We start from the raw sequence: 12,392 nt of genomic DNA, 5'->3' as shown, positions 1-12,392 counted from the left end.
TTAGGCTAACAAGGGCGACGACGTCGAGGACTGAGTAATGGAGAGAGGGTTTAGAGAAAAGGGTTGGCTGCTGCCAATGGAAGAAGAAGTAGAGAGCAAAAATGAAGAAATGGGAAAAGGTTGGCAACTAGGGTTAGGTTAAAATTAAAATCACATGGTTTTATGAAGGATACAAAAAAAAAGAAGAAGTGGGTTGGATTCATCCAAGTCCAACCCAGCTCAAGTTAATTTATTTTTTTTATTTGTAATTTCTCTTTTTATATGTGAATTAAAATTATGAAAATAGGATAAGAATAAAAAGTGAAACAATTTTTTTTGATAAATAATAAAAAATGAACAATTAATTGAATAAAGTTAATAATGACTTATAAAAATTATTGAAGGATTCCAAAATTATTTTCACAAGGTAAATTAATTCAAAATAATTATAAAAGCATAAGATAAGAAAGTAGTAATTAAAATTGAAGATAATTTGGAAAATTTCATCATTAAAACTAAAAACATTTTTATAAGTGTAATTAATATTCATTTAATTTTGACTTTTAAAAAATATTCATTTTATTTTAATAATATTATTGTATAAATTATGTAGCTTATCAATAATTATTTTATAAATATTATATTTTTAAAATATGAATTTTATTTCACTATTAGAATCATGTAATTAAAAAAATATGATTATATTAACATTAGCATATATTAAGATATAACAAATCAAATGTTTTTTAAAAAGTTTTTTAAATAAAAAATGTTGCTTAGTAAGACATCAAAAAATATTTTTAAAATATTGAATTTTTAAAAAAATTATCTTTAATTTATCATTATTACTATTACTTGTAATATTTTTAAATTTAAAATTATTTTATTATTATTATTTTTATTTATAATATTATATAATTTAAAATTAATTTTAATAACAATTCAACGCCCACGCGAAGAGGGGCACCACTCTAGTAACTATTGAAACCCAAGTCACATACTCATCAATAAGTGGCTCTTGTCCCCAAAGCCTTGACCAACTTTTCAGCCTTCATACCCGCACATGCCCCTCGTTCTTGCTGCCTTTCCGTGCCGTCACTACTGAAGAACGGCTGAAGCAGGTGGACTGTATATCAGAACCCAACAAAGTTTGCAACTTTCTTTGTAAATTTCGCATTTTTTTGTCATCATCATCACTTCTATAAACTGTAGACAGAGAGAAACGAAAATTTCAACCAAAAAAAACACGAAAAATATTTGTTTTATATTTTGGAATGGAGTGAAAAATCCTTTTAGTTTTAGTTTTCTTCTTTGTTTTTGTTTTAACTAGTGCTCAAAGAAATGCGACCTACTTTAGTAGTAGCAGTACTTCCTCACTAAAACCCAGAGTTTTTTCCCATCTTTTTCAGGAGAATTCTGAAGTACTCAACTATAAAGAGTTTTTTCCCATCTTTTCTTTCTTAACTTTTTCATTATATTTTAAACTTTTTCCATGAAGTGGAAGGTTCATGAAAAGTGTGCTTTTAGCTACGAAAGTCTGACCACACAAGTAAAGCCCACCGCTAGTATTATAAAGACTAAAATAAAAGTAACAGAGCATTAGCGTTATTTTTTCTGTTTGCCTGCTGTGAGATTGGTTTTTATTTTTGCTGTGAGGATGAATTCTGTATATGTACTAGCATTATGTATTTTTTACTGTGTTTTCTCTCTCCAGGACCTGCAAATTGCCTTACGTTACCTCACCTTTTTAACAGTGAGCTTTGTTGAATTTCAAATGGGCATCTGACACCGCTCAAATAACAGTGACCAGTTTTTTATTTGCAATAACTGGACAAAGCTTCAATCATTGGTAGTTATGAAAACGTTTTGGTTAATCTTTCAAATTAATTCTCTTTGAATCAGCATTAGGATAGCTCTGCCTAGATTTTTCATCAGTTTGACAAGTGATCTATCAAATGTTTATACAGGAGATTTGAAGGGAACTCTTTTGCAGGACCTATACCATCCAGTGTTGCGAACTTAAACTCATTAACAGGCCAAATTACAAGTGCTTTATTCAATGAGTTCTCTTACAGACTTGTAAGCTAAAAGAAACCCATCTCCGTCAATAGTTGAAAATCTTAATTTATGTATCTTGGACTTATTTGTAAGCTATAAGTTTTAGATAGATAACATTTATTCTCTTCTGTTGTTTCTTCATTTCAGGTACCCTTCCCAGCCAAAAGAGTGAAACTCTTCAGGCTATGTAAGTCATCCTATCACACTGACATATTTGATTGCGTCAATTTGGCATTATTCTGATGAGTGATTTCTCAATTCTCATGTGATGCATAAACTTGCCTTCCAATAAAACAATGTCATCTCCCCTTTGTAGTATTCGGGATTGTAATTCTTAGGTCTGGTAGTATTTGGGATTGTCAATGTCAGTTTTTTATTCTTGGTTTTGGAAGTGGTTTTGTTTGCTTTATGTTTTTGGTTTTTCCTTTTCAGCTTTATTTTCGCTCTTCTTGTCATTTTAACTTTCCAATATTTATGTTGTTTGTGTTGACTGTTTTGAGTTTGGATGTGTTTCTTTGTAGTATTTGGTCTTTTGCTTTTGCCTTTGTTTTGACATGGTATTGCGTCATTTTTGTTTTACTCTTTTCCTGTTAATGTTTGTAGAACCCTTATTTTTGACACGCATAGACAAGCATAAGGGTGTAATGTGGACCAGGAGTTAATAGTCTTTCTCTTGGCGAGTTTTATTATAAAACTTGCAACCAAAGATTTTAAAAATCTAGTTTTATTTTCTTGGAAACGAATTTATAACATTCATAGTTTTATTATTTGTATTATTTTATTTCTACAAGGGAGGGTGCACTTCACCAGTGGCATAGTTGTAAAATTGTGCAAAATCTTGTCTTCTCTTCATTAATGCTAAAGATGTAATTTTTGCAAGTATTTTCATTAGGCTTTTTTTTTCTTGTGTCCAATGAAGTGTATGTAGAATATTGTTTGTGGTTTGTGTTCCCAGGCACAAATTGTGAATAAGAGATTATTGTAGGTTCCTTTATCTGTTCTAGACTCTTTTGTTTCCTTTACATATGTGTATAATGATCAAGTAATGCCTTTAGTGGTTAAGGCTTATGATGAGTGCTTGCTTTTGTCTAGGTAAAGATGCCACCTAGGACTCGGGCCATGGCCAGAGATACTCTGGAGCAGGATGCTCTTAATGATGCATCAGCTAGACCGCTTGTTGATTGCTCTAAGGATCATGGTAAAGGGGGTAGGCCTACTAAGTCTACTAAAGCAGAGCCACCTAGGACTAGGCCTGCAGATGTTCAGTCTCAGGTTGGAGGTGATCATCCAGTTGGGGGTGCAACCTTGGATGATGTGGTTGCAGAATTGAAACGAGTTAATCGAGTTTTAGAGGTGTTGGCAAATGAGATAATAGATCAGCGTCAACAGGATGATGGGCACCTTACTGTTCAGGCTCCTTCTAGTTCACATGGTCAGGATGAGCAGCAACACTTTGAGTTAGCACAAGGATCGGTAGTTGTTACTTTGTCAGAGTTCCTAGAGTTGAAGCCTCCGTTATTCTCTGGGTTTGATTCATCGAAGGATCCCCAACAATTTCTTGACGATATGGAGAAGGTCTGTGGGGCCCTTGGTAGTTCTGGTACTAGATCAGTGGAGCTTGTTAGCTTCAAGTTGATAGACGTAGCTCAAATATGGTTCGAATCATTTCGTAGAGGCAGATCACTTAGGTCTACTCCATTGACTTGGGAGGAGTTCAGTGTGGCTTTTATGGATCGCTCCTTACCAGCTAGTGTGCGATATGGTGAAGCTCGTGAGTTTGAAGTTTTGGTGCAAACCCCCACCATGTCAGTGTCAGAGTATGATATCCGTTTCACCCAATTGTCACGTTATGCTCCTTATCTTGTGCCAACTGAAGAAATGAAGGTGAAGAGGTTCGTTGATGGGTTAGTGTGGCCACTGTTCAGAGCTATAGGACCACAACGGTTTGATTCCTACTCATCAGCAGTGGACTGTGCTCGAAGGATAGAAATGAGGAGTGTGGAGAGCTGTGTAGCTCATGTAAAGACAAAGAAGGCTAGGATGGAAGGCCACCAAGTTTGTAGCGACTCTAGTACTAGTCCCGTGCATGATCAGAGGACTTTTAGCCCATTAAGACAACAGTTTTCTGAACAAGGTAGTCAGTTTATTGCACCTTGTCCTACTTGTGGGAAACGATACAGAGGGCAGTGTTTACTTGCAACATCAACCTGTTACTCTTGTGGCCAAGTAGGGCATGTTAGGAAGAATTGCCCGAGATCTCAACATTCCGAGGGACCTTTTCATGGTTTTCGTTAACCTACTTTGATTTCTCCCCCATAGCAACTCAACCTATAGGGAGATTGGTGGATCTATGGACAAAGGTACAATTATGTCCTCACAGAGTAAAGCATCTGGATACGCACAACAGAGCACATCAACAAAGGTTAAGCTAGACTTTTCGCTTTGACCACATGACATATAGACCTCCAATGCCATTGTTTCAAGTATACCACCCATCTATTTTGTAGATGCATGTGTGTTGCATGATTTTGGTTCCACATGTTAATTTGTTTTTAAACACTTTGCATCACGAATATGTATAGATCATACTTGTTTGGACCAATGTCTAGTGGTATGTACACTTTGGTAGGAGGTATTTGTTGCACAATATGAATATAAATCTTATGTGGTCTAAACAAAGGATAAGGACATTGGCAAACTCGGTGTTGTTAGACATGTTGGATTTTGATGTGATTTTGGGTATGAATTGGCTATCTTTGTATTATGCTAACTGTGGATTACCATTACAAGTTAGTGAGATTTGACTTTTCGATAGAGCCATCTTTTTGTGTTGAAGATCATAGTGATGCTCCAATTAATATGATATCCGCAATAGCGAGAATGACATTATTGAGTCAAGGATGCTAAGGATACTTGACAGTAGTGAGGGATACCTAGTGTTGATTTTGTTCAGCAGTTACTAGTTGAGAAAGACTTTCCCAGTGTGTTTTTAGAGGAGTTTTCAAGATTATCACACGAGGGAGATTAAGTTTTGCATTGATTTGGTCTCGTGGATATGAATTCAATTATCCATACCTTCTTATAAGGGTGAGCAATTGATTAGTTTAGTTAGTTCAATCCACCATAACCACGGATCAAATCGATTAAACTTTTTAAGAAAATCGATTCAATCGACCAAACTTAAAAAGATTGAATCGACCAATCATCGAATTGGTTTGGCTAGTTCAATTTTTTACCAAACGAATCGAAATTTTGCCACTTAAAATTTATAAATTTCATTTATAATTATAAAATATACAAATAATTAAACATAAAAAAATAACATTTGTCATTTTACTCATATAAATCATAACATTTATGTCCTTTCACATGAGCCATCAAATTAAAATTCAAGATTCAACATAACAAAAATAATTTGCTCAATCTTATATTTTATATCAAGTCATTTAAGTTATACACCAAGTCATTACAAGTGAATTTTCACATTTTCAACTTGGATAAATTCAATTTGACTCTTTCTTGATTCAAGTCATTTCAAGTTCGAATCTCCTTAGATCACATCATTTGGATTTTAGTCTAACTGTAAGTTACAAACTAAGATGGTGCCAGTGGTCATTCCGGATAGTTGAAATTTAACCACCTACATCAATTTTCCAATGAATTTTTGTCGAATAAAGTTATTGGATCATACAAGGAAACTTGGACGGCAGGTGTTTTGATAACTGTGTTTATCCAAATATATATATATATACATATATATTTTCTTGGCCTTAATTTGTGTAGGCAAGTTGCACCAATCACATTCCAACGTAGTGCTGAAGATCAGAGGGCTTAAGATAGTGCTGAAGATATATATCCAAATATATATATATATATATATATATATATATATATATATATATATATATATATATATATCTTAATTACAGTTTCCTTAAGGTATCTCAAAAACTCAAGAAGGTGCTAGGATGATTATGTCACCAATACTTGGAGTAAAATGAATTTTCCAGCGAAGCCCTGTCTGAAGCTTATTAGACAGGTCGATTTCTTGTCCCCCCCATGTTACATCGAATCTAGGCCTGCCTCCATATGTTCCCTGGTCAAAAACAGAACGCAATTAGTTAGGAATATTGAAGGAATAGTTCTCAAACTTTATCACGTCCAACTAGTTCTCGAGCATTTGATTTATTGATCGGTACATTATCCCTTATTTAAACAGTAGGGTTCGAATCCCTTCTTTCCCGATTATAAAAAGAAAAAGTTTTATATCGTTCAACTTAAACGAATTTAAGGTTAGATGCATGAAACAAGTTATCTATTGAATAAACCGCCCACATGCATTTATAACACTTGATCCGTTTTACATTAATTAAAGCATAATAATGTCAAAACCTGATGGTATTTGACACTTTTACCCTCAAAACCATGAATTTTTTTTTTGAAAAAATGAATTTTATTTTTCAGGTTTAATAAATTTAAATGTATATGTATATGCCATATCATGAAAATTATTAAACTAACTAATTTGCCCCAAACCTTTCTTGAATTTTTTTTATCGGAGCATGGTAATTAATATCAAAATTTATTCTCCAAAATATATATTTTTTAATTTATTAATTTTCATAAGTATATCATATGAACCTTTTTTTTTTTGTGAAATTTAAAAATTATACCATCAATATATAATAATCTTTTTCATTATTATATTAATTTATTAGTTTTTTTCTGTCACTAATGTGATATGTGGCAACCCTTTAGTTGTCGCTGGTAGAGTATCATCCGTGTATAAAATAATAATCTTTAAACACATTTAAAGCAAAGATAAGCACACGTTGTCCCCCAAGGAAGATCCATAATAAGTGATTTAGATGCCAATATTAGCACCCTCAAAAGCAGATGATTAATATGCTGCCAACCTATAAAAAAAAGTTTGGGCTTGGGCCTATTTCATTGAAAAGCCTTCATTTAGATAAAAAAAATTATTATGAGAAGCGATCAGTGGGAAAGATTAAAGGGGGACCTTTTAGTCATGGACATGATGAGATCAGTAAAAAGGGGCAAAGTCAAGAATCAAGATGACGAGTTCTGCATGATATCTTGTGAAAGCGTGGATAGCGTGGGCGTATTGCAATTTGTGCATTCCATTGTTCCCAAAGCGCCAAGTGGAAATAGGTTTCATATGTCCTTGCCACTCTTGTTTTAATTTTTAATTTTTTACTTTTGTAAAAAGGAATAGAAAGTGAAAATAAAAAGTAAATTAAAAACTAAAGAAAGACAGCAAAATTAAATAACAAGAGTATCGACAAGATGAACTAAAGAAATGATACAAATTTATCATCAGAATTGAAGAATGAGCTTTTTCTTTTTCTTTGTTTTTTCAAGCAAAAAGACACCAATTAAAGGCAATACAGGAGAGAGAGTGTGTTGCACCCCAATTACGAACCATGACTGGCATGAGGCCTAATAAGCAAGCTTTACTAAATGCAAGTAAGCCTCATAATGATACACAACATGTATGTGTCATTATAAGGAATACACAATTCATACGAACATATACTCATTACAAAATCGTCGAGTGTATGCCAACTCGTGGCTACATTAGCGTGTGTACAAATACCTAATAAACAAAATAACCCAAGACTGGACAACAGAGTTTGCACTGGGGCTCGATGTTCACTACCGAATGCCTTCACAATACCTATGAAAAGGATAGTTGGAGATCTCTCCAAGACTCAAGCTCTAGAGATCTATTGATTTGAAAATAAAAATATGGGTTTAAAAGAAATGAGTATATAACCGAGTATGTGAACATAAGAAGGGAACAAGCAAATGTACAAAGAATTTTTAATAAAACAATGCTGATAGTTTAAACCATGCATATTTAGTCTTAAACCAAATCCATGATGCATCCAAATAAGATTTCACGTATATATAGGTTGTTAGGTGTGATCATTTGGTTTTGAAATCATTTACAATCTTAAACCAAGTCATGGAGACTTTCCCAATTGAAAACTAGTTTAAACTAAGTGATTTAGTGCAAAACATACTACAAGTATCAATACCCCATAAATAGGTTGTAATAGCCCGCACCCTTGTTGGACACAAATAAGACCTTATTGATCAAACAAATGATCGTTTGATGCGAATTGGCGTGCTAAAGAGCGACAAAGGATGAAAAGAAATTTCAAGAATAAAATGCTTCGAGAGTGTAGAAACAATAATTTAATAATAATATTTTCGTTGGAGATGAATTAGTAAGCTAAAGGATGATTCGGAAGTAAACCGAGATGTAATAATGCGTTTTGGGACCAAAGAAGGCAAGTGAAAAATTTTGAAATAAAATAATATTTTATTCAATAAAATAATATTAAAATATTAATATTTTATATGTTATCGGAATTAGTCATGAAAAATGGAATATGACTAATTTAAGTGGGGGAGAAGAAGTAAAGAAGAATTTTGAAGGAAAACGATGCTAATTGTGACAGCGTGATTTTATTAAATCGAACTAACGCCGGTAAGTAAATATTTAAATATTATGGTGACACCGCGTTGAGATGCGATCTCGATATTTTGATTATACACGTGTAAGAAAAGGAAGATAGAAGAAAATTAGAATTTTTAAACGTGTCGGAATGATCAAATTTTAAGATACGAAAATTGGAAGATCGAGTACCAAATAAAATGAAGTTAAGGCATAATATGTAAATTTTATTGTTTTGAAGAAATAAAAATAAAATGAAAATAAAATGGATGATAAAATGATGAAGAAAAGATGTTAAAAAGTCAAACAATATTTTTATGTGTACATGAGTGACCACACGAGTCAAGAATGGAAATGATGTGGTTTGGATAGGAATGAAGAAAAGTCAAAGTTATTTTGAATAATATTAAATTGGAACCAAGTGAGGTGAATGGCCAGCCATACAAAAGAAAGGAAGAAAGACAAAAAAGTAAAGAAAACAAAAGAGAAGAGTGTAGAAAGGAAGGTGGGGGCCGGCCATGTGAGGAAAGAAAAAGGAAGAGAGAAAAGTTAAGTCGGTTAGTGAAGAAGAAAAAGAGAAGAAAAATAAAGGAAGAAAGAAATGAAGAGAAAAAGGGAGAGAAAGAACCGTGAGAGAGGAAGAGCAAAGAGAATGGTTTTGTTGCACTTTGAGGAAGGAAAAAGAGAGTTTTTGCTACAATTTTGGAGGAAGAAGAAAGCTGAAAATTTTGATGTAGGAAAGCTGATTTTTTTTGAAGTTAATTGCTGGAATTTTTGAGGTTTCTATGGCTGATTTTGGTGCTGAAAATTCAAGGTTTTTGCTGCTGAAATTGTGTGAATTTGCAGCTGGAAATTTTGGAGGTTTTGCTGCCATTAAAGGGCAGCAAAGTGCTGCCAATTTGTGCAGAAAAATTGGAGCTATTTGCTGCAGAAAAATTGGAGCTGTTTGTGCAAAAAAATTGGAGTTGTTTGCTGCAGAAAAATTGGAGCTGTTTGTGCAGAAAAATTGGACAGCATTGTGCTGTCAATTTGAGGGAGAAAAAGCAGCTTGGTGCTGCCAAATTTTTGAGGAAAAGAGAGTTGAAAGTGCTGCCACCGAAGGAGGAAGAAAACGACCCAAGGAAGAGAGGAAGCCACGATGGTGACGAGAGGAAGACATGGTGGTGAAGGGAGTGACGGTGAAAGAGAGAAAAAAGAAAGAAAAAGAAAAGAAAAGAAAAGAAGTAGAAAATAAAAATGGGCATGGCCCAAATAGAAAATAAAAATGGGCATGACCCAAATAGAAAATAAATGGGCATGACCCAATAGAAAATAAGTGGGCATGGCCCAATAGAAAATAAAAATAAATAGGTTTGGCCCAAATAGGAAAAATGGAGAAGCCCATGGAGAAGGCCCAATGGTAAGTTAATTTTATATTTTAAGATTTATGGGTAGTTTAATATTATGCATATTTTGGATGAAAAATAGCCAAGTTGCTTAAGGAATTTTTAATTAAGTTGCTACCCATATAAATGTGTGATTAAGTATACTAAGTTTAAATTGTTGCTAGGAAAGTTGTCGTGGAGGTGTGCCGAACGAAGTATGTGACCGATAAATAGGAATAATTATACGCGTACGAATCAATAGTGAAGTAATATTCCACTATTATGAGGAGAGTAAGGGGTGTCCATTTTAAAGAATTTCGTATATATATACATGTACATATATTTTACGTGAAGTGTAAAATTTATGGAAAGCATGCGTTGATAGAATTTTAAGGAATTGTGGGTGTAAGTTATTTTTAGAAATCATTTGAAATATATATATATATATATATATTAGACGTAAAGTGTTTTAAACCCGGAAACAAGCTTTTCGAAAAGATTTATATCAAAGGAAATTGTGCCTTATTGTTTGTGTGGTGTGCATTCATGAAATTTTTTACATATTCACCATGCTATTTTGATACAAAATATCATGCAAATATTTACAATGAACATTTTACGAAAAGAGAGTTTTAACGTGATGTGGAGACCAGATATTTTGAGAAAGATTTAAAATATCCCCTTGAAGATCAAATTTGAATTCTTTTAAAAGGTGATTTTATTTTAACCAAGAAATTCAAAAGTAATTGGAGATTGCTACTGGTTGTGTTATAAATTGTATTTTGAATCGAATGGCTTGTGACAATATTTGCATGAATGGTTGAATTGGTATTTGTGTTGAAATATATTAACTGTGTATTTAGCCTTAAGAGGCTGGATTGTGAAATAATTGCCATGTCATGCTATTACAAATTTTATTGTACGATGGGTTTAGCTTGTTGCAGTGGGCGGATTCTGTGGACCAGCCTATTAGAGGGGCACATAATCTAGTTATATATGTACCTCGGTCGGAGAGGCGCGTAGGGTATCTCCAAAGGTATGGTTAGAGTTCACGTCACGACGAACCACCTCGTGATGATGAACTCCGCTAACGCCAAGGAACGACTGTGTTTTCAAAATAAAAATATGATTTATGCGTACATTACTTTTTAACAGAGTTGGCAGATTCGGTTGGGATAGCCCCAGGCCAAGGTATCCTTGACAACAGAGTATGAGAATGATTTTGGCACAAGCCAAGTTTTTAAGAAAGTCATAAGCCATGTTGTTTATTTTTGACAAAAATGTAATGGTTTTATATGAGTTGAAATAAGTTTTATTATTATGAATTATATTTCTCTGCATGGTGAAAAAGGAATTAAACGGTTTTTCGCAGCTCCCCTATATATTTATCTGTGAAATAAATCTGTAATTCCTCGCATATGGAGCGAGTTATGATTTGGGCATGATTTCGAATATTAGTTGGTTTCGCGGGAGCTTGCTAAATTTTATTGATTTGATTTGAAAATGATTATTAATATATTTTGATGTGAAAAAATTTTATTACCTCGATTATTTATACTTTATAAGAAATTCTCAATTTTTATATAAGGCACAAATCCCGGTTTGAAACGAATTATTTTATAATCTGCATTTTTATATTAAACTGATATGTCGTTTACTTGTTTCCCATCTACGCCCTACTCGCTGAGTCGATGATTATCACTGAGTTGATGAGACTCACACCCCTTTATTTCCCCTTTTGCAGATAGGGATCAGCCTAGCGTGTAATCATTTACGCATTCGGTCCACCGTGAATAGGTAAAGGCATCTCCTAGCATTTTATTCCGAGTCGCTCCGCTGTTAGAAGTCAGGTCGTAGCATTTTATTTATTAAGTTGTAAACAAATTCTAAATTTTTATATAAGCATTAATTTGGAGATTATAGATTTTAATACATATACTTACGAATAAAAAGGAAAAAAGTTTGTATTGATTTTTATATTTATGGTTCAAGTTAGTATATGAAAGTATCAATATTATATGGTGATTGAATGTAGTGGATTAATGAGCAAATTCTAGACAAGCTTGTTCGAGACTTGGCGGGTCTTTTCCGGAAGTCTTGGATCCCGGCGACGACCGGGGAGAGGTCGTTGCATAGGTATTGATACTTGTAAAATAAAAAGCCTTTGAACCCTTTCTATTTTACAAGTATCGATACTGGTAACTGAGAGTGTCGATACTTTTCAACCTGAGGGCTCTTAGCTTTACAAGTATTGATACTTCAACTACGGGTGTTGATAATTTTGAAACAAAATACCTTTGAAGCCCTTTATTCTCAATAGGTATCGATACCTTATTCAAAAACTTCATATTTTCTACACTTTTCAAGAACCAAAACTTGTTTAAAACCATCATAACTCGAATACAACCTGTTGACACTTAGTTTTGTTTAGAATATGAAGGGTTAAGGCATTCAAACCTAGAAACGAATTCCAAATTCAATTCGCCCAAAATCATTTGAACACATAT

The 12,392-nt window shown here is 33.4% G+C and overlaps 1 protein-coding gene and 1 long non-coding RNA gene across 2 annotated transcripts; both read left to right on the top strand.

The window, feature by feature from the left end:
- Positions 1-1,535: 1,535 nt before the first annotated feature.
- Positions 1,536-4,790, top strand: LOC148763588 (uncharacterized). The gene is made up of 4 exons (XM_088804299.1): positions 1,536-1,828; positions 1,947-2,058; positions 2,185-2,224; positions 3,130-4,790. Exon 4 carries the CDS (start codon positions 3,136-3,138, stop codon positions 4,330-4,332), a length of 1,197 nt encoding a protein of 398 aa, XP_088660425.1. The 5' UTR covers positions 1,536-1,828; positions 1,947-2,058; positions 2,185-2,224; positions 3,130-3,135; the 3' UTR covers positions 4,333-4,790.
- A 4,159-nt stretch (positions 4,791-8,949) lies between these two features.
- On the top strand, positions 8,950-11,864 carry LOC148763587 (uncharacterized). Its single transcript, XR_016025151.1, has 3 exons — positions 8,950-9,920; positions 10,071-11,076; positions 11,630-11,864. It is a non-coding gene; the product is annotated as an uncharacterized LOC148763587 (long non-coding RNA).
- The last annotated feature ends 528 nt before the right edge of the window (positions 11,865-12,392 follow it).

Source organism: Theobroma cacao, chromosome 3, assembly GCF_053813885.1.
Source record: "Theobroma cacao isolate CCN51 chromosome 3, ASM5381388v1, whole genome shotgun sequence".
Taxonomy (NCBI): Eukaryota; Viridiplantae; Streptophyta; class Magnoliopsida; order Malvales; family Malvaceae; genus Theobroma; species Theobroma cacao.
This window is presented reverse-complemented; position numbering and strand designations above follow the sequence as displayed.